Source organism: Columba livia, chromosome 2 (assembly GCF_036013475.1).
Source record: "Columba livia isolate bColLiv1 breed racing homer chromosome 2, bColLiv1.pat.W.v2, whole genome shotgun sequence".
NCBI classification, from domain to species: Eukaryota; Metazoa; Chordata; class Aves; order Columbiformes; family Columbidae; genus Columba; species Columba livia.
In genome coordinates this window covers 104,151,566-104,179,066 of record NC_088603.1, presented here as the reverse complement: position 1 = coordinate 104,179,066, position 27,501 = coordinate 104,151,566, and the positions used below count along the sequence as shown (strand labels likewise).

Genomic DNA, 27,501 nt, shown 5'->3' with positions numbered 1-27,501 from the left:
ATTGTCAAAGCTCTATGCTATCCTAATTTTTCAAGGATTTTGTCAGTAATTAGTATATTCCTATGTCAATAAATAATGTGCATTTTCATTCTGAAAGACAAATTCAGCACAGAGAGAGACTGTAACAAATACTTGTTATGCACATGATATATTGTTAATGAAGAAGGTGGTAATGAAAAAAAAATGATGTATTGTGAATGCCTTGCTGAAATATACGTAATGAATATTACGCTTAGGATAGAATTTTCAGATGCTCAAACATTATTATTAAATTCCACACCCCCATCATACACATCAAGCTCATCGTCTACAATTCCACAGGATTCTTCCTGCTCCACTGAATTCAATGGGACTTTGGACACTCACATCTGTAGGAGCCACATCAAGCTATGAATCAGTTGAGGAAGAAGGCCATCTAATGTGATTTTACGTGTCAGCAGGTTGTTCCACATGACGCCAGGTCTGAAGAAAAAGCAGATTGTCCAAGGAATATCTGGCAAATTCAGTTCTAGGAGAAAATGGGACAAATTAAAATTCTATATGGAGATCAGCCTGCTTGTCAGGGAGCTGCAAGGGAGGCTAGCCAAGAACAAAATGTGGCAGGATTGCCAGCAGGGCAAGGACCTCACCAGCATGGGAACTGGTCTCAGAGCTCTTGAGCAAGGAGGTCCCAGCAGGGCCAGAGTAGAGGTCATATCCTCAGGACAGTTTGGCAGGGGTGTGGGGACTGGGGTGGGCTGAAGCCAGGCTGGGACATCAGCCCCATGTGTGGTGGCCAGCACCTGGAAAGGGGAGGTAAGAGGCTCAGGGACCTGCCACTTAGGTCAGGAGAGAATAAGGGTGAGTTCTCTGCTCCATGGCTATGCAGCTGCATCAGGCTGCACCCCAGCCCGAGCCCCTACAAGTGTGTGTGGGGCTGGGTGAGGGAAGAACAGCACACAAGGAAAGCTTTAATATACTATGCCATTGCTTCTAAGGGTTTTAGTCAAACTGCAAGACAACATTTCCAGAGTGAGAGACCAAAGCAATTACAAAAGGGCACACAACTAACATTTTCACTTAAATACTACACAAACTAAATTCCTTAAAATCTTAGAAAGGAGAAATATTCCCAGTAAACATCTGTCAAAGGAAGAGTTTGACAGTTGGTTCAATAATCTTGGAAATAAATAACATAAAATAAAGTATGACTCACTTTTAATGCAGACTCCTTAATCCAGCAAACTTAAAACCTTGGATTTTAATATCAACAGAGGTTCACTGAGGTCAAAAATTGGACTACAGGTTCTGCATACAAGTTCAAGCAGATTTAACTGAAAGGTAAATCAACTATTTTCAATCCAAATCTTTACTTTCGCAAGAGTATGTTCAATCTACCAGTCACTGAAAAGTAGATGTCAAAATTTCTTCATTGTAAGAGGCTGTTTGAGCATCGTTATATTCTGATCTTGGAAACTAAGCATCTCCACAACAGGATTTCAATTATTTCCTCCCTAATAGCTTATTTCAATGTTTTGATCAGGCTAATTTTCAGGTCTTTCACATTCAAACTCTGAATACTTTACTATTGTAGTGCTATCCCTCCAAAACACGCATCTTAGTTCTGCCTCCCAAGTTCTTTGGACTTCTGAATCAATACAATGGATGTTTTCTAGTTAGTGCACAGTAGAAATACACAAGTGTTTAAGTTACCCTTTTTCTCTTTAGTAGTTATTTCAATCAGCCTTTTTGCAATAAAAATTCTCAATACAGATCATTTTTGTAACACACTATATTGTGTTTGAACAAAATCAAACTATTATTTTCTTCCAATCCAATATCACAAACCATTTACTAATTTTATTCTTAGTATCTGAGGCATATATTTCAGAATTAAAATGTTCTTACTTCACGATCTCCATTATTTTTCAGATATAGCATTCGCATCTTATTTACTAGGGATATAATAAACCATGTGGTGAACAGTAGCATTACATCATGTAGATGTCAGCCAAATAACTAAGGAGTTTCTGTATTTTAAATACACTTTTCAGTCCCAGTGAAACAGACTAAAATAATGCTTACTGTGTTACTTAAACAATATCTTATGTAAGTGCATTTAACACATTTATAAGGCATATATCTTGATTTGTAATAGCAACTCAAATCCAAATAGCTATTTACCTAATGTCATTATCTCCTAATCAAACATAATTTTGTGCCAAACAATGAAGCAGTGTGCAGACCTCTCATAAGGCAGAGTTCCTTTTTTTCTTTTTTCAGAATAATAATACTATTAGGGGTTCATCAGCTACAACTTACGCTTTAATAGTTACTGACAAAGCTATTGTGCTCACATGAAAGCTTAGTAAAAACATCTTAAAATTTACAATGCAAATTAAGTTCATCTCTTAAATGTTTTTATTAATGCAGAAAAGTCTACCTGTGTTAAGTATAGGCTGTCAAATTTTGTCTTATTCCTACCTGAGTCCTAAGATGACAAACAATTTGGACTATATCAAATCTGTAATGCTGGAAATTCCCATGTTCTTAGCTCTCAAGTGCTTTAAAATGAACCAACAAAAAAAAATACGCTCTCATTTCTGTTTTTATATTATAATAAAAATATTTGATTTTTTTCATTCTTATCTGCAAATGTTTGCTGATTCACAAAAAACAAACAAACAAACAAAACCCACAAGCCAAAACCAACCAAAACAAAACAAAACAAAACAAAAAAACAAAAAAAACAACACCAGATTTTATATATAAAATAAAATACTCCCTACAATTTCAAAGAGATTAGCTGTTGAGGCAATACTCCACTGTAGAGATGTCAAATAATTCCTTACATTACAACAGATATTCTAAGATTTAAAATTTAAATATGTACATGTAAGAGATTTTAGCTCAAATATGCCAATATATGCGTGTGTATATGCTTGTGAAAAGAAGATCCTCAGTGCCTCAGCCATGCTGTAGTTTATTTTCAAACTCAAGACCAAACTGAGTAGAACTAAACTTTTTAACAAAAATTTGGTCAATAAATCACAAGCTTTGAAATTAACAGAAAATTAGCATCTACACATTCAGTCATTTAACCTTACTTTTATTAATACTATTTGTATTTACTAGGACTCTTAGGACTGCTAATTGTTCTACCAAAAACAAACAAACAAACCAACCAAACAAACAAACAAAAAAATTAAAAAAAAAATACCCACCAGATGAAAACTAAGAGAAATAAGTTAAAGCTACTTAGCTGTTCTGTATAACTGAAACAACACAGATATAAACTATTTAATACTTTCACCACTTGACCTTGAAAACAGATGCAGACTGCTGCTGTGAGGAAATTTTGTACACACACACTTAACATTTTTCTACTGAATTTTGCATCTCATGCAGGTGGAAATATAAATATAAATATATATATATATATACACATATTTTACTATAAAATTAATTCATCCTGAAAGACAGTACTAAGCAGAAGTTTTTCATGATAATTTTCCTTTTCAGCTTTCTAGACCTTTATCAGCCAAGAGAGAGAAATTAAATATTACATTTAAGCAACTCAAGGAATTTATGTCTTTATGAATAATATCTTCTCACAGACAACCTCTTGTTAAAAAGTAGCATACAGGCCGAGCTTTGAATGGAAGCAACAGAGATGAATGTATTTATGACATAGGACCACTTACGTTTATTTATATTTATTATTTGTATTTGCATGAACACTTGCATTTGCTTGAAAGTCCTCTCTCCTTTCATACTTCATTGACATAAAATCCCTTTCAGACACCAAAACGGTAGACAGTCAATAGCTGTGTTATGCTACAGGGCTTGGATCAACAAAAAACTGACCTCTTTCTTTTTCACACCACAAAAAAATCATACAAACTTACTTTCTCCCTTCTGGAGAATGCATTTTCCTCAATTAAGGAAAGAAATTTCAAATCCAGTAAGTATGGAGAGAATGAACAGAAAATTTTGACGGAGTAGGTAAAGCCTTGTCTACATAATCAGTGTAGCAACTGTATGTTCTGGAGTTTTCCCCCTCAATCACTAATTTGCCTGTAAAATAACACAAAAGTATCGTGTTATATGGATGGCAAGAGTGTTACTACCCAGACCAAGAGGCAGCAAATGCTGGCAGGTAGCCAGACAGTTTGTTTTTACCTCTCTAGAGACAGCCAACAAGAAAACATTTAACAAACAAGTGTATGGAGAAACTTTATGCTGTGAGGACTATGCACCTCACTTAGAGCAACAGCCACATCCATCTCCCTGAAAATCAGCAGAACAAGGCTAAACCTTTCCTTTAAATTGCAACCACAATCATGTGCCTGAAACATCTACATCAAGAAGCAGTTTTCTATTTGATTCTTGCCTTACTGGAATTCAATGTGTCTTCTGTCCCCAGAAATGCCCTCCCAAGACAGGTAGAAAAATTTACACTTAGTCTGATTATCTATTCTGTAATGGGGAAGAGAAAGGCAGCATGCTTCTTCTAAAACTGGGAAAATAAAATATTTCATGTGGAAAAACAGAAGGAAAGTCATTTGGTATGTTGATAAGGCACTTAGCTTTGTGTATAACTATTAGATTTTATGTACACCTAAATTCTATGGATAAGCTTATGCTATATATATTCTGACAACCTCAAGGATTAGACCACTAAGGGAATCAGCCTAGAAGCACCTACCTTCTGGACCTTGATTTGGCTTAAAAGTAGCAAGAAACACACCAGGATAAAAAAGAAAATCTGTACATATTGGGGTACAAATCTAGTCACCTCAATATTTAAAAAAAAAACAGTATGGCTCCAGTAGGGTTTAGAAGTTGCCATGATTAAGCAGTATATACCACCAAAAAAATCATAATTTTAATTTTGGACATTTATTGCCTTATGTATCAGATAACCATTCTACATCTTATTTCTTTTTCATCTGTAGTCTTTGGATAAACTTCATACCTAGTCTTATAGAAGCATACAAAAATTTGCTGTGAGTTTGTTATAGACGAGATCTCAATGAATCCTGTTTATCATTCATTCTGCATTGGTATTGACCTTGGCAAATGGCCTCAGTCAGTGATGCAGAAAAACATGCATATTAGTATCCAGCTAACGTGCAGTTGGGACCCCTAATGACTCATGCTATTATATAATTGACTGAGATCACCTAAAGGAAAGAAACAAGATCATAACAGAAACTTCAGTGTTCTCTCTGTCCAAAGACAGAATTCCCTATTAGACACTCTGAAATGTCTACTGAAGGCTGTTGTAGGAATTTTGATGTTATTTGCATTTGGGCAGTCTCTAGCTATTCTATTTGTTCCCCCTGCTTGGAAAAGGGATGAAGGCCAGAAAAAAAGGTCAAATTGAAATCAAAAGATAAGCAAAAATTAGAAGATCAAGATGCTACATTTATCTCAGCCAGAATTATAAAGTATTTTTAGGTCACAGTTAATATCCCAGTATCTGAGTTCTAGACTCAGAAACTGCTGCAGAGTACGGATTAGGTTTACTGGTATATTTAATATACTGAGGCAGCAAGTATTTCCGCTAATATTTTTCTCAAACATCAGCATTTTCTAGTTCTAATTAATCTAAAACTAACTTGACATACTGCCATAGCTTTAATAAAATGTGAGGTTTGATATTCAGAAAGAAGAATACCGAATTACATAAAAGATTTTCTAAAAGGAAATGGTGTATGGTAGTGAGATGTCTTTACACTGTAAGGATTTTCCTTTCTTTACATATAACTCCTGGCTTTCTAGATATTATTTTATTTTATGAAACTGATTCATATCTACCAATGAATGTTCTTAGTTCAAACCCTGTAGCTCTGGTAGATAGTCAACACTAAACATGCCTTATGGAGAAAACACGGGTTGTTCAGGTGTACAATGGCTGGAAGTGAACTTACAAAAAAGTACAGGTTGCTCAAATAGTTAAAGCAGTCTACTGAGCATTGTCAATGGCAATTTTTCTCAGAACAGAAGAGGAAAAAAATTACGGTTAATTGAAAAGTTGGACAGGTGTGGCCAGTAAGTATGTCTGAAACAAAGAGATTTAAAATCCACATTAATGTGGTGGTAGATTTAATCATTACTATAAACAAGTGACAGAATAGTAACGAAGGCTCAGCTGTGCACATATGCTGTATTTGATCCTCAGGCTGGGAACAGTTTCTGTTTACAGTCCTGCATTGGTCTCCTGCACAAAACTTTTATTCTGCTGTTAGTCAAAGAGTCAGAAAATCACCCAATACAAATGAGCAAATGTGCACATTGCATAACATGCCTTGCAGTTCAAAGACAAAGAATTTAAAGCTTGAACAAAATCATCCAGGAAGAATATGTAACAGTATGGAAGAAATTCCTCCAATCTAAGACATCAAAAGGAAGAAATAGCTGGGATACCTGTAAAATATTTGAGTCCTTCTACAAATAAAGACCTTTCTTTACAAATACACTTCTGCAAATACAGCATGAAAAACTCACGTTTTGAAAACTGAGATATAATGGAAATACACAACAGATGACACAAAATTGCTGCATAACAAAAAAACTAAATCCTTGTTGTCTTTTACATTTTGAGTATTTTCACATTTTCCTGGTAAACATATTTATTTTATTTATTTGTATAAACTTCAAAATACATGTTTGTTTGGTCTTAACACTAGGTAAAATGAATATAGTGTTTCCCTAATTGAAATATATAAAAAATATATAAAAATATATAAAAATAAATCACATTTCGCTCAGGCATTTTACGGTATGTCACCAGCAAGTGTCCAAAGAAACACAAACTTTAAGCATTTAAGCATTTAAAGTAACATTGCAGCTAAAACTTTTCATCTAAAAAAAAAAATAAAAAATAAAAAATAAAATTTGTAAAGGTCTCATGAACTTTCAGGGTGTGACAGATGCACATGACCCCCCTTAATCAAACCAGCAGCAGATTGGTACAGGCTCCAAAGGAGGTAAGGGCCTGAACTAAAGACAGGCCAAGAACTCCTTTTAGGAAAGCCACAAAGGAGCAGAACAGCACACTGAACACCAATAAATTGTGGATTCAAGAAGTCTATTTCCCACTGTATGCAATTTGACTATAAGCCTACTACTTTATTCCATAAATATGACAGCCTGGATGAGCCTTATTTGAGCTTTCCCTGTTAAACAAGTCTGGCTGTATGCCAATGATCTTTTACTAACCACAAATCACTGGGTGAGCAAAAAACAAAAAAGTTTTATGTTAATCATTTAGCTTAAATAAGTATGTTTTCAATAGAATAAATCACTTAAAACTGTAAGGTTTTATGATTTTTAATATACTGTCAATTTAGCATTACACAGTAAGCTATATTTGCTGAAATCTTAAACTGTATGTTGTAAAGTTCTGTGCATACCTACCAAATTTGCATCTACTTGAGCCAAACAAATCAGCTACAAACTACCAACAGCACCTGCAAGATAACGCCTGTTTTGTACCTTATTGAGCAAAACAAGATCCAATGAGCCAAATAATGCCTTCAAGGCCAGAACAAAACAGCTATAAACCATCAACAATGTCTGCAACTAAAGAAGATAAGGGCCTTGAGCCAACCTTGTTGTTGTACTACTCTATTAAATTATTTATATCTATGCACTTGGACGTCTGAGAGCTTGCTTTTAGAGATCTAGGATCCAGACTTTGTAGAATTTTAAATCATGTCTCTTGTGGTAGGAAAAACATTATAAAACATAGGTTGGAGCCTTTCACTCAGAAACATTCCAGGATATAATTTAAATCTGGTTGTTTGGTGGGAGTTTTTTGTCATTATTTGTTTGGGGTTTGTTTGATGTTGTTTATGGTTTCCTCCAGTCCCCCCAAAAATATGAGGCTGTAAAATGGACTTTTCTAGAAGACTACAACCTAGGATGCATGTGACAACACCACACTCAAGATAATTTCTTTGGTAGTAGAATCATCTTGAACTTCAAAGGATTTCTGTTCACTTCTTCAGCTCCAATTATAACTAACTTGCAACACTTTTCAAAAGCAAGATATATTCAGCATAAATGACAAGAAGAGTGGGGAAGAGTGGGGAGTAAAGTCTGGACACACCCTCAACAACTCCAGTGACATTAATAGGTTGCGACCAAATCTTTCCAGTTTCTGAAATATAGAATCAGGCTCTCAGAAATGAGGAAAATAAGAGAAGTCAAACCACTGCTGGGAAAACAAATCTGAAATGGTTTTGGTAATGAAGTAGGTGCAAAATATCACTATTTTTTTCTTGATAGCTTTGGTATCTTTAGTAGCTCTCCTGCTTACACCCAAAGATTTGTTCATTTCGGCATTTCTGTGAATCACGAGTTTTACAGACCATGAAAGAAAAACAAAGTCTCATACAGCATCTGCAAATGGAAAGCTTTATTGTGAACAAGGAGCGTGGCTGAATTTTTCCTCTAATACCAAAACTGAGTATTTCAGGTATAGTCAGAAATCTGTAGATTTCTCTTAACTTCAGGTCTGATTTTGAAGTCTTGGTTTCAGACTATCAGGAAACAAAGAGTAGTGGAAGGAAGATTTCACTTTCTGGTGCATCTGGAGAGATTTATTCTCCACTTTTGAAGGGATATTACAAAAAAAAAAAAAAAACAAAACAAAACAACACACCAGAAATACCAATGTTCTTTAAATTTCTATTTTTATTATCAGTCAGGCAAACAAATTCTTAGCAATTACCTAACAGAGACTATTGAAAATGCATAAAAAACAAGTCACTGAGTTATGACCACTCTTCTACAATATCCAGGCAAATATTTATTCTACCATACTCAGAATTGCTACTTAGCTGATAGTGATGGCATGTTCATAGCTACCACCTGACACCACACCTTTTCAAAATCCCCAGGAGGTTACTCAATCTCATCAAAATGCAAAGGGGTGTGAACTACAGTGATACTATTGAAATACGATTGCTACATGACTGAAAATTCTGCAGCACCAGCAAAATTATCCTACTACAAAACCCCACTAACACTTGCTACTAAAAATAACAGGGCACTAGAGGAAAATAACAGAGGGACAGGAGGTGTTGTCAGTAAATGCAAAATTCTTGTGAGAAAATCCAAAATTCAGGGACAGTTCTATTATGACAATGTATGATGTCAATTCCTAGAGCACTAGGAGAAGGTTAGCATCAAAATGCTACCAATTATCTCAAGAAGGCATAATACATTTTCATTCACCTTCTTAACCTTTCAGTTGGGAGGGCTTGATGTTGGAAAGAACTGATACTGTCATCAGGTCTAACGACAGAAGTTTCATAGCTATACTGAATCAAAACGGCACAGACTTGCAATTGGAGCTTTTTCCATTAATCTAAATGCATGCAAAAAATATGAGAAAATCTTTGGAATGTGCTACATGAACAACATTCAGTTATGAAAGCCAAAAAAGTAAAAAAGTAGTAGTAATTGTTCATCAACTTTGCAGCCTTTTTAACCTGACCTTTGGATTCCTGATACTGGAACTGCAATACAGCAAGAGTAGGAATACTAATTTTTTTCTTTTTTTTTTTTTTAATTACCAAAAAAAAAAAGAAAAAGGAGAAAAAAAAAGAAAATAAAAAGAAAAAAAAAAATCTTCAGTTGATTGATAATGCTTTAGTTACTCCATGACCTCAACAGTTTTCATTGCCTCATAACTAAGGAAATATGACTGCATGCAGAACTGACCCAAGCCACAACAGTACTGGGGACTCAGGACCCCAATGTCTATTAGGTGAGATGTGATGCAGTTCTGCTGCCATCTCTTTGCAGTATCCCAAGGACAGCACACTACATGCAGGGAGAGAGATTTGGTGTAAGTACTGCAACCCAGGGAGATCTGAGAAACACGTATTCCAATAAATGAAGAGAAGAGAGAGTGAAACTGCATCATTTATAAAACAGCTTGACCGAGAAAGTAAGTCCGATTACCTGCGCTGTGCAACTAGTGTCACTATGGCTCCGTGGGGAGCACATTCATTTGTCACTTTCACGGTACCGTATCTCAAGACCTATGAGTATCACATCAAATGCATCCCTCAGTGGTCAGCTAGCAGCCTGCTTTCTGGCACATCTCAAATACGTGGATAAACACTCAGGATTATGCGCGCTGCTTTCCATCACCCTATTTCTAACCTCTTTCAAAGGTTCTGCGCACGGGCTTTAATTCACTGGCTTTGGCTTTTTGCCAGGTTACTTTCCACTACAGATATTTGCGTTTGAAGTAGGTGAGAGTGCTCCTGCTGGGGCTCCAGGGCGTGCGGGACCCGGTGTGGGCTAGGGTGCTGCTGCTGGTAGGGCGTGATCCAGAGCGGGGCAGGGTGGCATAGGGAGAAGGAGAGGTGGAGCGAGGCAGCGTGTTGTAGGCGGAGCGGGACAAGGTGTAGGAGGAGCGGGACAAGGAGCTGTATGGAGGACGTGTGAGTGTGCCATAGGCAGTGCGGGACAAAGGGGAGTAGCTCAAGCGCCCCGTGGAGCTCCATGCTGAGTGGGAGGTGCTCGTCCATGTGGACTGGGAGCCTAAACGAGCTGTGGTATTACGGGAAGGGCCCCACTGAGGCCCACACACTGAGCGAGACCCCGACGTGCCCACGACCATAGAGAGAGAGCGAGAGACGGGGGTGCAGAGGGAGCGGGCTGTGCCAGCTGCCAGAGGGCGTGGGGCCGGGGGGCATGGGGGGCAGGCTGCCAAAGAGTCCTCAGGGCAAGCGGCAGGTGAGCTGCTGGGACGGGACCCTGCAGCACCCAGGGAGACTGAGGTAGGGGAACACAGTGAATGAGACGCAGGGGGTCCCACTGGGCGAGGGGATGGAGAGCACAGCGAATGGGCTGCTGGGGGTCCCACGGGACGAGGGGCTGGAGAGCACATGCCGTGAGGTGTCGGAGCACTCAGGGGTTGGGAGGGCAGGTTTGCTGTCGGACCACATGGAGCCTGGGCAGTGGGAGAGGGCGCAGAGCCAAGGACAACATGCGAGATGGAGGCACCAGGCACTACAACAGGAGCTGGTGGCGTCATGGGACTGCCAACAGTGTGGACTACTGGAGTGCACACTGGGTGGGATGATGGAGCAGCCATATGGGTAGGGACTGCCTGAGTTGCCACAGCAGGACTGGAGCCAACCATGAAGTGGGACAGCAGGGCACTCACCGCATTATTTGCAGGGACGGAGACAGAGTAGGACATCGGCCCCGCTCCACCTCCAGCCTGCTGTGCAGGAGCAGAACCTGTCTCGAAGACCACATGAGGCATAGGGGCACACACAGGGTTGGATGTTGGGGCAGGCATGGAGCCATACGCAGATGAAGGCATCGGGGCACACGTAGCTGGAGGCACAGTCTCACATATGACACGGAAGCCAGGATCACCTCCTACTTCAAAACCAGGATTGACACTTGGATTGAAGCCTTGGTTGCAGATGGAGTTGCATAAGGGATGGCCCGCAGGGAGGTACACAAAGTCATATACAGGCTGGCCCCCTGCACTGCAGTTGGGGTTGCACACTGGGATACATATATATTCACACATTGAGTTGAACCCAGGGTCCACCACAGGGGCAGGCCCAGAGCTGTTTGTGGGAACAGAGCCATTCTCACACACCGGGAGCGACCCATTCTGGCTGGCAGTTGGGGCGCTGTTCTGGCCCACAGGACTACACACTTCCGCCTTAGCGCATCCCTTGCAATAGGAAAACTTGTGGCATCCAAGGTTGGCCAGGAGCCGGTGGCTGCCAAGCCTGTAAGGTGTGAACTCCACGATGGTTCGTGCTTGTTGGTTGGATGCCAGCATTCCCAAACTGGATTGAGAGAAGGAAAATAATTAGGACCCTGGGTGGCTCAGAGATCTGAAGAACTACAAGGTGAGCACACACAATTAGGTTTGATTTGCTACAACATGTTTTCAGAGACAAACCCTTGTGACAACTTAAAAAATGTAGCACACTTCTGCCTCAAAGATGTGTTTACTGCTTCCATTTCCAGTAGTCTAAGGTGGATCAGGCAGCTTTGTGGAATCAAATTCATTATTATTCAGTGAGAACAATTCCTAATTGCTTTCCCTCAAAACTAGTCATACTTCTGTCAATTCTCCTTGTCATGAAGAAAAGCAATGTATATTAATGAACAGCTACTTTTCCTAGAATGTTATAGCATCCTGGACATTTCCAGCTTCCTGTGATTAACATCTTATGAGTTCAGAATGCATATTGTTATTTCGCAATGTCTTTTCCTAATTGTTCGAGTATGTGGAGCCAGTTCATGAATATTTAGAAGAATTCAATTATAAACTCAATAGAATTACAAGGGATGTGGGACCCAGCTAGGATTTCTTGTGAAGAAAAAGTGCATGCCCTTTCAGACAGATATTTGAAACATGCACTTAAATTAAACCTTGAGAAAAATGAAGCAGTAGCATTTCTTGCCAGCTATACATGAATCAGTTGCAAGAGGACCGAGGTTTTTAATGGAGTCTCAAAGTAACAAAGGGTTCAGGTCCGAAACACCAAAAATGTCAGAACTATTGTCTTCCTGAATACCTGCTCTGATCTAGCAACACCTTATTCAATCCCCAATATTACCCCCATTTAAATAATTGATGATCTTACTCAATGGTCATCGGCTCTTTGAATAAACCACAGCCTTCTAATGTCATTACACAGTTCTTCATATCTTCCTGGAGAGGATTGCAGAAGGAGATCTCTGCAGTACATGGTACTTTCAGCCTGGGCTGGCTCAGTAGCTAGTCAGAAAATAAACAAACAAATGTTATGTTTTGTAACTCTTAGAACATAAACCGTGAAGTAAATAAATGTAAGTTAAAAAGAAAGAAAAAAGGGATTGTTCATACACGTTTCTTTCTGATTTACCTCTATGATCTCTATACATCAATCTAAGTATCTATTATACATTTTAAATCACACTGATCTTGCTAAAATAAGAAATATAATAAAAGACAAGAATTTCAAATTTACTGGCTTTGTACCCTGACCAATAACAGTCCCTAAGTCTGTTCTCTAGATCACAAATCCCATAATGAAAGTTCTTTACCTTCACAATAACAGGTGGCCTGTTGACCACGATATCCCTGCTCACCATCAGAACTTCTCCACACTCTGGGTCTGAGACAGCAACTAGTTTCATAATGTTGTGATCACAGAGATGAGGTCCATATTGGCTATATGATATACATAGCGGAATTTTTTTCACTGTAAAATAAATTTATTTTAATTATTTTTTCTGATATTTGGCTTATATTTCCAATTTCTTTTGTCATAAAGTTTAGCTGGTGCTTACAATGGCTTAATTAAATACAAAGTTATCACAGCACCTTTGAAAACAGATACAATTTTTCCTGGCTTAGGGTGATGCATTGTTACTTTAAACAACCAGCTTTATACTTTTCAGTTAATATAACTACACCAGTGCATTTACAGGGAGGTTGGTTGTTTTTTAATAATAATAATAATAATAATAATAATAATAATTTAGAAACTTTAATTCCAACATAATTCTTAAAGTAATAATAATCGAATTCAGGCAATTAAAACTTGGTAAAACAGAATGTAAATATCAAATATGATTGGTTTTATATAATTATGTGTTCTAATTAAACGGATGACTTTTCTTCCAGGAAAATATATTAACCATCAAAATAAGTGTTTATGCTCTGATACACCTTTGTACTTCCCAGTATGTAATACATCTGGAAATAATTACTTTAACTCTCAAAATCAGTGTTTTACCCTGGCTAATATCTGCTGGCCAAAGGATATAAATTGCTTGTCTGATAAACAGCTCTAACTTTATATTTATATTGAACATAGAATCCAGAATTGAATTTTTAATGGAAACAAATTTTTAAATGATCCTTGGAATCTCTGAGCCATGAAAAATTAAGCAAAGACTATGAATTGCCCTGTCATTATACGTGTGGTATTAACATTGTGCTGATTTTTGAATGTTCACCCTAAAGTGAATTCAGCTGTCAGTACTAAACACTGTATTCATTTCACTTCCCACCACTATTAGGAAGTCTTCACTAATCCTAAAAAGCAAATTATCTTATGAGAAGAGTGGACAGAAGAGCCTTAGAAAAACTGACCCTCTTACCTTCCCTTGGACCCAACGTGACAGTCACAGTGTCTTTCCAAAATTGATCCATTGGGCAACCACTGTAGGTTACTATTTGTGCACTCAAATTGAACCTCAGGTTTTTGTTTTCACTACGCAGATTTTCAAGCAGCCAGTGCAGCTGGACATCTTCACCATACATTGGGCAGTTAGCCATCTTGAACCTCATGTTAATACCAGAATCACTCAAAAATGGGTTTTGCAGAGATGATAACTCTCTGTCAATATGACAATTGGAAGCATTGCAGTACCCTGGATGAATTCTTCTGTATGCCCGGTAATAGGCTTCTTTGTTTTTCACAGAACCTGTTGAAGAAGACATGTGATAATGAGTCTGGTGAAGGCAAGAGAAGTCACATATACCTAAATAATAAAGATAATTAAATTTCTTCCTCCTCCTTCATGAAGTCTATTGTAGTGTAGAATAAACCCACTAGATAATGAAACACAGCAGTCTGAATGCACAGAAGTAAATAAATATTTCCAAAAAGCATTAAAAAATTACTTTTATTAGTTAAATTAAAAAATGGCCATGTAAATTTCAAAATGTATAGTTAGTGCAAAACTCAAAATGTAACACTTCATAAGGCTTTGGGTGAATATTAAATGTTACCATGTTTCTCAAAAGGCAAAATACTCCATTCAGACAAAGAAAATATTTTCTGCTGTTGTTCCTGCTAAAACAAAACAAACCAAACCAAAACAAAACAAAAAATGCCAGAACTCGCAACAGAACTTGCAATTTTACAATCAACTGATCAACTGTGATCCACTCAATTCCTTTAGGTAATTTTGCTGGTTGAACTCCTCTTCACTACCGGAAGATGAAAATTAGTATCCCAAAGTAAGACCAGCAGAATATCGTGGTAACACATGAATTTAGTAAGTAAACGTATTTTCTGACAGACCTGGTGCAAGAAGTAATAAGATAATCCTGGGTTTAAAAGCATTTAGGATTTCTTAGATTATCTAAAGACTGCTAATATTTTAAACTGCTGTATAGATGAGACCAAAGCATGTACCTATGAACAGTGGTATTAAAAGTGCTGGAAGTCATGTCCTGTGAGGAGGAGCTAACATCTTTGGTTTCTCTAGTCTGGAGAAAAGGAGGTTGAGGAGCAACCTCATTGCTCTCTACAGCTTTCTGAGGAGGGAACATGGGGAGGAGAGACATGCTGATCCCTTCTCTCCGATATCCAGTGATAGGACATGTGAGAGTGGCTCAAAGCTGTGCAAAGGGAGGTTTGGATTTGATATTAGGAAGCATCTATTTACCAAGAGGGTGGTCAAACACTGAAACAGGCTTCCTAGAGAGGTGGTCGATGTCCCAAGTCTGTCAGTGTTTAAGAGGCATTTGGACAATGCCCTTGACAATATGCTCTAATTTTTGACCAGCCCTGAAATAGTCAGGTAGTTGGACTGGATAGTTGTAGGTCTCTTCCAACTGATATATCCTACCCTCTCTTCTCCTATCCATCTGGATGTAATTACTGTGTGTTTTGTTTGAATCATCTAAATAAGTTTATAAGTTTAAGAATCAAGATCTTTGAAAAGAAGGGCATCTTCCTCTTTCTCAAAAAAAAAAAAAAAGAAGTCAACTTTAGATTGTTCTACTCATTTTAACACGGAACAGATTACATTGATCATTTTATATGATTAGCATTTAAGATTTCCTCTAACCCATTTCATGACTTTTCATCATACCTAGCTCATACTTGTAAGCCCCAGTGATATCTTCGAACAGCTCACTGCCAACACTCTTGGTGATTAGACGTTGTCCACATGGCCAAGCATCACAGAAAAATTTTGTTCTTTTGCCATTGTTTTGGGAAAGCCAGCCAACATAGTTTGAATTTACTCGAGAAAACATATGATGACCATCATAGTCCAAGTCCAGCTCCCCTTCTCTGATGCTTCGAACCCATGTAGGACCACTGCAAGCTGAACCTAAGTCAGATAACAAAAAATTTGTAAAATGTTGTAACCTGAGTGGCAGAGAAGTTCAACAACATAAGCTGAGTAGAATAATTACAGTTACAGTGAACACTTACCTCTGCCCGTTTCTAAAGGTGTTGGATCCAGACACTGCCAATCACCACAGCACTGATTTAGGTCTCTGCGAGCCATCCAAGATTCATTCCAACAGTGATATCGCCTGTAAGATGCAGGAATATAGGATTAAAGACATCTCTTGGATCATCAAGTTCAACGCCTTGCCATGGAGGAAAACCAGGTCAGAGATAACCTTTTAATCAATTGAAGACTCTCTATGCTTTAACACTGTTAATGATTTTCTGGACAGGAGTTGTTTGGTTTCCTTTATATCACTCAGAGCAGAAATTTGTTCCAGCCCCCTGCAGATCTGATTGCAAAACATTCTTCTTACAGACTTTTCTTTTTTTTTTTTTTTTAGTTGACAATGTTCCAACACAATTATTTTGTGTATTTTATTTTCCTAATATTTTTCTCCTGTTCTTTAGAAAAAAATCACATATTGTCTCAGTCTTCTTTTTAATGGCTTAACAAAGAATAAACCCTTAAGTCTTTTGTGCTAAATTAAGATCCTCATTCCCGTAGTATTTCAGTTCGACCTCACCTTTCTGGCATGTGAAAGGGCAGAAAATTCATTAAAATCTCTCACAGATGAGACTTGGATACAAAAAATATTTGGTGCAGTGAAACTAAAAATGTACAGGCCAAGGATGAAAACATAAAATTCTGCTATGATTACTGATAATGTCGTAGTTACATGAACATGAATTGAATGGTTTACAAGAATAAAGCAATCCGTGATAAGGAACCTCAAGAATACAATGTGATTATCAACCAAATATTATGACTGAAGATAATAGTCAAAATTTGTTATAAATTTTTGCTTGCATTTCATGATCTACTAAATATTTTTACAGCTGCTAAGATTGATGGCCTTATTCTTTCAACTGAGAAGGATAAGCAAGTGGCATCAATTCTCACAAATGTGGGGTTTTTTCCTTGTTTGAAAATGTAGATTGAGCAGACTGCCTCTTCAGCAATTTAATGTTATTGAAATACTATATTAGGAAACTGAACAGCCTTGTCACACCAACGAGAGAGATACACTGACCTGCTAGATTTACACTAGTTTTTCTATCACTTGGTTTTTGATGAAAACAAAAGAGCTTGTTTATTCCTTACTTACCATAGTTTGTCTTTACCACACAGGTTTTTTCCAGTACAGTCAAAAATCTCATTGATACCAAGGGGATTCTCAACTGAACATGGAAAACAGAAGTTTGTGACAACACGGCTTGGAATTCCCAAACACCTCATCACTGAAAGGAAAAAATATTCATGAGTTATTGCAAAACTTAAATAATCAAGCAAATCCTTCACTTAATTTATAATTATTTCTCCTACATCCTATGTTTCAACTATATAAATACAGTAGACAGGAGTCAATATTTGGGATGCAGTGATTCCTTCTTCAAAACTTCTTTTTAGTGGTTGAAAAGTAGTCTGAAAAGACCCTAGCAAAAAGGGGTGGTTTCTTGACCCATTCAGCTTAAAAACCAAACCAACAAAATCCAAACCACATCTGTTTTAAATTCAGAAATAATAACAATATTGATCCTGTATTAATAAAACACCTTTTTTTTTTCTTTAAAAAAATACAGGGTGTAGTACATATAAATTCATCTACAGAATATCAGTTTCATTTCCTTCAATGCAGAATCAGGTTCAGTTAATAAATGGCATAAATTTGGAACTCAATTTTTTTGTCTGTAGAATCCAGCTCACTGTTATCTTTTTCAGTAAAAGAATGTGGCCTGCTGCCTTTATGATTTGGAGGAGACATTGCTAGAGGTCTTCTTCCTGTTCATAACTTAGTGTTTTTTGTCTTCCTTGAAACCTCAGCCAAAAGATAAATTTTGGCTCCACAATGCTGCACTTGCTTTGTGTTTTAATAAAAGCTGCAATATAGACAGCTGCATGGTATAAAGGTCACAGAAAAGACAGTACTGCTTTTCTTCTTGCTTTTCGTGCTATGTAGGAAAGCAATAGGATGATAAAAAACACTGTGTTATAAGTTACATTGCAACAAGAGAAAAACATTCCATTTATTTTCTAATAAAATATTTATAAGTAATATGCTTTTTAGTAGTTATAAGGGTTGAAGGTTTTTGATCCTGGCTTTCTCTCTTCCTTTGGATAACTAGGTAAGGGCAGACTGAAATATCATACCTGTGCACATTACGGAAGCAAGAGGCCCACAGTACCCATATCTGACTGGTCTGCATCTGCCTTTGTACCACTGCTGAAGAATAGGGACACTTCCATTCCAGGAAAATGGTTTTGTTCCTTTCAGGTAATCATTGTTTTCTGGAAGCTTCATGATACTGTTAGTGGTATGGCTGCATATCTAGAAAGAAAAAAGAAAAACAGCTAACCATGTCTTCACATCCTAAGTATATCACAAAATCAGAATTACAAGTTAATTTATCCTCTATATTTGAGCCCAGAAAGGATTTTCCCTGCTACTTGTACTGTGTTAGATTGCAGTGTAATTTGTCCTTCTATAACACAATGAAGTGTGACCCCATCTCTTCAGAGGTCACACACAACATTAGAGGTCTTACCATGTGGTTTACCACCATGCTGACATGCACAGGATCATTGCGCCAACAGCGGTCGCGATCAGAGCCTTGATGGTAACTCGCACCCATGTCTAGGATTTTCAAGCAGATATCCAAGATCCCTTCTTCAAACTGAGGAAAGAGAAGTTAACACAGGTATCATGGTATTCTGACATTGATAAAGTTCCTTTCTTATCAACAGTCCAGTCCTATTAATGTATATGAGGTACTCTCTCTCCTCCCCTGCCTTTTTTGCCTTTTTGGTTTTTTTTTTTTTTTTTTTTTTTTTTAATCAAGCACATCTCCTAGTAGTCTGCATGGCTTTGTCTGCTTACCTAAAAAAAAATTAAAGGGAAAAACATGCCATTTTTGCTTATGTTTGACCAATAGAATAATATTCTTTCAAAAGCACAATATTCTGTTTCACCTTTTTCAAGAACATTCTGCAGATTCCTTAATTTTACTACAGAAAACTTCCTTCCAGTTGTTTGGGCTACACTGAGAATCTCAAATATTTTGTTTTGTGCATGCATTGTCTGGACTGGTCCAAGCAACTTTTGCACTCTATAACATAACATGCATTTCTGAAAATATATGGAAAAGACTTCCTTTATCTGTATATGGATGATATCTGCTTCTCAACATGTTTTCAAAAAGTACCTGTCCAAAGTGCCATGGTCGACAGGTAATATGCTTGTGAACTCCTTCATATAGTAACCCATGTTCATTCAGAACATATTCTTCTCTATGAGCCTGATTGTCCATATACACAGGGTCATCTGGAAAAGATGTAGAGCTATCAGTCAGACAATACATACATTTCTAGCATTTCTATATCTTCTACTTCATTGTATACCTTTCTTTTCCCACCTGTTTTTGTTTTACGTTTGTAAACATGTTCAAGGGTGCAGACTCTTTAAACATACACAGGCAATCCATTTCTGTTTACAGCTAGATATTAGTTTTATTTAGTTTCTCCCTGTTATTGTACACCTGAATTACAGACCTTGAAATTTATCTTCACACTAATTTGTTTTAGTAGTCAAACACAGTGCACTTAGAGTTGGGTATCTGATTTTGATCAGATCAAAAGCATAAACAACATGAATATTTGTCAGGTAATGATTTTGGCAAGTTCCTACAGATTCCAGAATTGCTTGCTACCAGAACCAGATTCTACAAAATTTCATTTACATTTGTATTATATTACTTCATAGTGATACCACAGAATTCACAGAATCACAGAATGGTTGAGGTTGGAAGGGACCTCTGGAGGTTATCTGGTCCAACCACCCTGCTCAAACAGGGACACAAGGAACCCTGCCCAAAACCCTGTCCAGATGGCTTTTGAATATCTCCAAGGAGGGAGACTCCACAGATTCTGGTGGTTACCTTTGCCAGTCCTCAGTCACTCCCATGGTAAGAAAAGTGTTTCCTGATGTTCGAAGGAAACCTCCTGTATTTCAATTTGTGTCTGTTACTTCTTGTCCTTTCAAGCCATTGTAAAAGTGGACGGGAAAAACTACACTACATCTCTACTACCATTAAGAAACCAAATCAAAACATTAGCTTGAGACAGTCTTGAACTTGCAGGAAACTAAAATAATAATAAAACTAAATCCTTCCCTGTTGCTCATTATTTCTGTGACTCCGTCCTTTATTTACCAGCTAAGTAATAAATATGTTCAACATTTTTACCCATCACTAGCATTTTTTTTAAAACTGTCTGATCATCACCAGAGTTCTTACCTGCACACCAAGGGTTAAAAAGGACATAAAAATCTCCAAGACATCGCTGATATGTGTGACCACAAGATGTGATTTGCATATTGAGAATATAACGGCCAATGCAGGCACTGGAGGGAGGAAACATGCTGATATTGATGCATTTTGGCTGATGAACTTTGTAGGAAGCACTCCAGCAGGTTTGATCTAGACATCTGCCCATTGGGAAGGTACATTTTGTCTCATTTGATTCACAGGGTCTGAGGCCTTTTCAGGAAAATAAATACAACTTCAATCAGACTAAACGAAGCACACGTAAAAGGCAAGTAATTTGTTTAGCCATCATTTGCAATGCAAAGCTCTCAAGGGTGGATTTATTTATTTTTTTTCACTTGTCACTTCTTTAGCAGAGTGAGAAAACTTTACATATTAGCAGAACTGCCTGAGTTAGGGGAAGGTATTCTCTTCATACAGAAGATGAATAAGTAGATACTATTTGCCACTGATGACTGTGGGAAACATTACTTACCAGCAAAGGACTGGGAAAGACTAGACAGAGTTTGGGAGTGACTACCTGTCTCCACTGTGAAAACGGCCTGGTCCACAGCATCATCCCATTCTCGATTCTGGAAGTGAGCATAGAAGCTGAAGGCTTGGCCTCTCCTTATTATCTGTCTGTCAGTTCCGAAGAAATTAGTATTATGAATTTGGCAGTTGGAAGGACAGTTCAGGTCAACTTCTCCCAGTTCGATGACTGTAGGACGGAATTCAAAGGAAAAAAAAAAACAAAAAACAACAGATAATGGTATCCCCATCATTGGCTGAGGTCAAGATTAAATGAAGGAAGAGATAATGATGACAGACAGAAAAAATCATTCAAGAGTTCATTCAAAATTCAGCAACATTGAGACTAAGACATACATCCATAAAAGTATCCTTACGAGTTCGCCACTTCCCTAGCTTGCAGGTGGAAACTTGTATAACACTTTGATTTATAAAGCTATGCTACATATTTCACATCTTTTATATAGCGTTGTCTTGATTTATAAATACCTGATTTGGAGGGACGATGTTATTATCTCTACTTGAAAAACTGATTTAGCATTGGAATATTCTCTCCATGTTACAACATGCTGTCTATAGATGGTTACTTTTCAACCACAGCTAGACAGCAAATGTTTTGCACACACTGTGAGTCGAGAGGAGTTTTTTTTCTTTTTATGCAAGTAATAAAGTAATCAAGTAAATTGAATAAACGAAAGATTTGAAAGTAAATGTAGGTATTTGAAAGCTTCTGTGTCACTCCAAATGAGTTATGAAAAAAAATAGATATTAATAAATAACTCCCCAGAATTGTAAATAGTCTTAAATATACATGCAAATATCTCAATCTGAACTTCCCAAAGTCATAAAAGGTTTTCAGACATTTTTGAGGAACTAAATTCAGAAGGAAATATTCACAAATTGTGACATCTTAAAAATGCTGACAATCTATGCTAAGCGCTATGATTAGCTTGACAAAAATCTTGGCTGATGCTCCCTTAGGCATCCTACCTGGATATCAGCCATTTCATAAGGGTAATTATGATTCTGGTGCCAGAAGGATGGGTGGCAACACTCATTTTTACTTATTTGCATACAACTTCTTATTTTCAAAAGTGCTTCACTCTAATTGAAGACAATGGGAGCCACGGAGTCTCAGCAGTTTTGGAAATTGAGCTTACTGAACTACAAAGTCTTGTATATTATTTTAATTCTAAAGGGTTAAGTTTTGCCCTGCTAAACCTGCAGAACAACCAAACAACACAACTCCTCTAACTATATTGGCACTAAGTTGAATACGGAGTTGGTATTTATGGGAAACTAATCTTTCCCATCCAGAACCAAGGGTGTATCCACATAAAAGCTAAGCCCATGGGACCAGGACACTTTTAACAAAAAACAGTTAAGCTTCCCAGGATCACATCCTGAAGTAAACCCTAATTGAAATTAATTGCAAGGGGAAAGGGGATGGGAGGGATGAATAAAAAAAAAAATAAAAAAAAAAAAATAAAAAAAAAGAAGAAAAAATAAAAAGGTGGCTTTTTCTGATATGTTTGCTTAAACCCAAACAATTTCATTTTTCATTTCACCATTTAAATTTGGTAACGAACTGGTTATTCAGCTTTTCAGCAGAGATCAGCAGATAAATCAGACCTGGGCATTATCCATGTTAAAAACATGTGCACTACCAGCAACAACCAAAAAATACAGCAGTGCATTACATCATTATTGCTCATGAAGGCACCATACCTGCTGACAAAAAAGAATAAAAGAATTGAACTGAAAATCTCCTATTTAATGAGAGTCGTCAACCATAATGCAAAGCGTTCTGTCTGAACAAAAAGGACTAGAAGAGCTTATAAAACACATGACAAATTCCTGTGGTCAAGAAGACTGAAAGAACCTGGTAGATCCTCGCCCATCCTCTGGAGGCGTTTATAAGCCAAGACAACTACACTTCATCCAGTCATGAATCCAGCTGAACCGGAACATCAGGGAGTTGAGATACTACATGTTAGCTAAGAAAGTTCTCAAAAGTCAGTCAACAGTTTGCTTATCAAAGTTAATTATCATAGCTGGATCACAAAGGAGCTAACAATTGCCTTCTTAACCAAAGGTAGTGCAGAGAATCCTAAAGGCTAATCAATTTCACATCTCTCTAGTAGAAACCCAACCTCCAATATCAGTCGTCAAGGGCTCTCTATCACTTCACATATTGCCTTAATTGAAGAGAGACTACTTCAGGTATCTATTATGAAATAATTGCTTCTAGCACGAGAATACTGAAAACCAGTACTTTGTAGTTTATGCAGGAAATAAATACTCTTTTCCATGCCCTTTCTTATTCTCAGGATTGGCTGTTGTTTCAAGAGTTCTTCTTGGTAGCTCTCTTTTTCCTTCATGAAAGGAAAGGTTTTTTTCAAAAGTTTTTTTGTTGTTTTTGTTTGTTTGTTTGTTTGTTTTTATCACTAAGTCCACAAATAAAATCTAAAATACAGAAGTATTCCCTAGACTTGATTCCACACAGCAATACATGCGGTTTGTATTTTTTTTTGCCCTTACTCCTGACCATTTAATTATTTCTGCTTCCAGTACTGAGTCAAGTAACAGCAAAGTTTCAAGACACTTACCTTCCATTTTTCTTCTACATGTACTAGTATCTGAAGCACAGTGCTGGTGCAGGTATCTGCTCCTCAGTGAGATTCACTGCAAGGTCTGGCTGATCTCCTCAAAGAACCAGCCTAATTTCCTCTCTGTAACATTTATATTCAGAACCAAAAGGCTGTCACACATATTGCATCAACAAAATACCAGTTTACAAAGAGGCCCCACCCATATGTCTACTGATGCTCATACATGATTCATTTTAACTTCCAGCATTATTAGGGAGAGTCCTGCGGCTGAAGGGAGGGAGAGATCTTGGTACCTCACCTACTGCATAGTACTCTCAATGTCCCACAACTTGCCATGTCTCAACAATATTTTAAGACCAGGAAAAATCTAAATGTATTTTATCATAAGCCATTATATTTAGCCATTTGAAGTTCCCATAAATTCCAGCAGCTACTGTTCCTTTCTGTCTAGACATCTTCAGTCACCTGTAGGAAAACAATAAAGAACAGTAGACTGAATTTAGACTCAATGAATATGATCACCAATGGGCATTTTTATTATAATATAAGCAGAAATCCCAGATTTCAGAAAGTCTGCGTGGCACTCCCTTCAGGTGGAGGTCAGAATAAAATGGTCAGAAACTTTTCCAGCTAAATTATAAAATAAGCAGAGGAGGTGCCTTAAATGTTTTTGAAGTTGACAATAAATCTGATCTAAAAATTACAGAATTCATTTATAGCTCATGTGTATTTATGTTCTAGCACTCAACTAGTTTTTCAGTTTCCTAGCTTACTTCACCTTCCTTCCCCCAAAATTAGATTTTTCCAATAATTTCTGAAAACAGAAAACATTTAAACATTTTGACACAAAAATGTGTTATTTTATATGGGTTCCAGGCATTTTTAATAAAATTTAAAAAAAAACAACTACAACAGTGTTCTCTCTGCACACTCAGTCATGAGGACATTGGCCTGCACCCAGGAGAGGTGGACTGAGATTTCCTTTGCCGAACCCAGAATGAACATTTGCTACTGTTGTTTTCTATCATTCTCATGGCTCTAAGCCAGGCTTTACTTCAAAAGGTATCTTTTGAATCCCTCCAAGTTCTTCTATTTAGGATTAAACAAAAGAAAAAAAAAAAGGGGGGGGGGGGGAACCTCAAACAAACAAAACAACCCAAACCCTAAAGGTAAAAAAAAAAAACCAACACACACACACAAGAAAACAGCAAACAAACAAAAAAAAAAAACCGACAAACAAACCCAAAACTAAAAAAAAAATATTCATTTATATAGAAAGAACACAATGACTGAAGTTCAGTGATTTGCATAACTCCCTGGATTCTAGACAGTGCTTTAATATATCATAAAAGGAAACACCTTAACTAACAGTGAAATAACCTAGTAAGCATAACTTAGCAACTCAGGTATTGTGAAATAACTTCACAGAAATTAAAGGAAACAGAAAAATCAGCACATCAACAGTAGGTTTGGAAGAGTGGCTAAAATAATTTTATGACTGATGCATATGAAAGTGAACATAATAATCAATGTTTCCATATTTGAAATGTGTAAATATTTGGCTAGTCAATAGGCAGACATGAAAAAATATGTGAATCCTAAATATTTCACTCATTTGTCATATACCTGAAAACTTTCTTTTTCTTAATATTTGTCATTTTACTATAAAACTTCAACTCATTGAAAAATGGAAAATTAAAAACCAAACTATTCCATAAGAAATAATTTAGCAGCCATAAACACATAATCAACTTTAAATCAGCCTGTAAAACATGAATTGTAGTGGTCTGGTCACCCATTGGAGACTTGTCTATAAACATATACCCATACTAATGTCCAGAGAACAGAAGAGAAAAGTACCAAAGTTTCCAAAGTCACAGTTTCCAATAATAGAATAAAATACCCTCAAACACCTTTAGTTCAATCACCTGTCTAAAATATTTTAGTAAATGAAAGCCTGTGACAAATAAAACAAAATAAATAAGCATCAATAAGTGGCTGCACCTGTGGGTTCAAAGAGACTTAATTGAGAGTTAAAAATAATAAGGGTCTGAATCAGGAGTGGAACACTTTCTGCGTGGATGAGTCACTGACATCAGTAAGTATGCTTGCCTAGATCCTTGAAGTTGCTTTGGTGCCCATCTGTCTTTGCAGGGTCACTATTTATATACCCAGGCCCAAAGCAAAGTCTCTTAGATTCCCAGGTTCCTGCCTATCAGAGTCTGCAAAGCCATCCTTGCTGTTGCCAGCTCATAGCTATCAGACTGGTTGGTCCTCTCACTCAACCCCAAGTGCCTAAAGTAAGAATCTTTAACAAGGCAGAAAATCACAGCATGCTAGCTCTCTAGGTGCACTCAGTCTATTCTTATCCCTCTTGCCTTCTAAGTCTTGTGTCAGATGAGTTGGACTCTGGTAGTCCATGCAACAGGGCCACCACTCTTAAGAAATGTGCATCAGAGCACAAACAGGAAATAGAGATAGAATCATAGAGTCATTTTGGTTGGAAGAGACCCTTAAGATTCTTGAGTCCAACTATAACCTAAATCTAGCACTAAACTATGTCCCTAAGAGCCTCATCTACATGTCTTTTAAACGTCTCTAGGGATGGTGACTCCACCACTTTCCTGGGCAGCCTGTTCCACTGCTTCACAGCCCTTTCTGTGAAGAAATGTTTCCTAATATCCAATCTGAACCTCCCCTGGCACAACTTGAGGCCATTTCTTCTCGTCTTATCACTTGCTACTTGGGAGAAGAGACCAACACCCTCCATGCTACAACCTCCTTTTGGATAGTTGTAGAGGGCGATAAGGTCTCCCCTCTGCCTCCTTTTCTCCAGGCTAAAACCAGATATGGTTAAAAGAAAAGTTTTGCCTCTCAGCCTATGGCCTGATGTGTCCTGATTGCTGACCTCCAAGGCAGGTTGCTGCCCTCTGTCCAAGAAATCTCCCCATGGATTGAAACCTGCCTGACAGTAAAGTACTTCAAGCTGAGGCTGACAGTCCCTTGGTGCCAGCTGGGGGTGATTTTCCTCTCCACCTCCACCTTTTTCCCTAACATTTGGCTCATTGGTCACCCAAGCTGTCCTCTCCACATTACTGTGGTATCTTAGACAGCCAACAGTCCCTCAAATTTACAAAGAAGCTGATATGCCTGATGCAGGCCTGAAAATTCTGCAGAATAGCACATTTAGGAGGATTTAGGCACTTTCAGAATGTAAGCTATTTAGGTTATTATATTAAGTTTCCTTGAGGACCTTGATTTTGGCCCTTACTGCGCAAGCACCTACGCAACAGTAGTTAGAGAGGAATTTTTAGTTTCTGGAGTAATTAATTGGTACTTACAACTGTACAGACTACATTTACTTTTTACAACAGGCTTTTGGTTTTGATTTTTTTTTTTTTATATTACTTGCATTACAATAGAGTAACACATGATGAGTGTTGACAAAGTGAAGTGGTGTGCCTGCTAAGGCTCTGAAATCTTCATAGCTTTCAATTGCCCATTATGCTGCTAGGAAAGGGCAAGGATTGAAGAACAGGGCATCGCAATGGCAGAAGGAACACCTGTGAATAGCACAGACACAGTTCCACAGCATCACTAGTATATTCAGGAACAATAGAGAAGTCACAGTAATCAAGCATCCAAGGAATCCTTTCAAGAAAAAGAAACACGAAACAACAGCACAACACGCAATAAAGGAAAGAAACAGAAAATATGAGAACTGTGATTAAAGTGTTTTGGTGAAAGTGTCATCTAGTGGAAAGCTGGGGTAAGTACGGTACTTAAAAAACAGTTTAGGTACTCAAGCACAAAAGCCCTAAACTTTGCTTATG

General features: G+C 37.5%; 1 protein-coding gene across 2 annotated transcripts; it reads right to left on the bottom strand.

The window, feature by feature from the left end:
• Nucleotides 1-8,667: 8,667 nt before the first annotated feature.
• Nucleotides 8,668-23,807, bottom strand: LOC110360785 (protein-glutamine gamma-glutamyltransferase 5). Of its 2 annotated transcripts, none has more exons than XM_065053052.1 (13): nucleotides 23,666-23,807; nucleotides 21,022-21,246; nucleotides 20,517-20,759; nucleotides 19,428-19,546; nucleotides 18,771-18,899; nucleotides 18,376-18,553; nucleotides 17,333-17,465; nucleotides 16,206-16,309; nucleotides 15,859-16,101; nucleotides 14,134-14,460; nucleotides 13,072-13,229; nucleotides 12,630-12,763; nucleotides 8,668-11,822 (listed from the first exon to the last, which is right to left on the bottom strand). In XM_065053052.1, exons 1-13 carry the CDS (start codon nucleotides 23,670-23,672, stop codon nucleotides 10,232-10,234), a joined length of 3,591 nt encoding a protein of 1,196 aa, XP_064909124.1. In that variant the 5' UTR covers nucleotides 23,673-23,807; the 3' UTR covers nucleotides 8,668-10,231. The 2 variants fall into 2 exon arrangements, with proteins under 2 accessions (XP_064909124.1, XP_064909125.1); XM_065053053.1 differs by having other exon boundaries at nucleotides 21,067-21,246.
• Nucleotides 23,808-27,501: the final 3,694 nt, after the last annotated feature.

Coding starts and splice junctions, on each gene's coding strand:
- LOC110360785 (XM_065053052.1), bottom strand. Junction 17,466..18,375: donor TGCTTCCGTAATGTGCACAG/GTATGATATTTC, acceptor TTTTCCTTTCAG/TGATGAGGTGTTTGGGAATT. Junction 13,230..14,133: donor CACGTTGGGTCCAAGGGAAG/GTAAGAGGGTCA, acceptor TTTATTTTACAG/TGAAAAAAATTCCGCTATGT.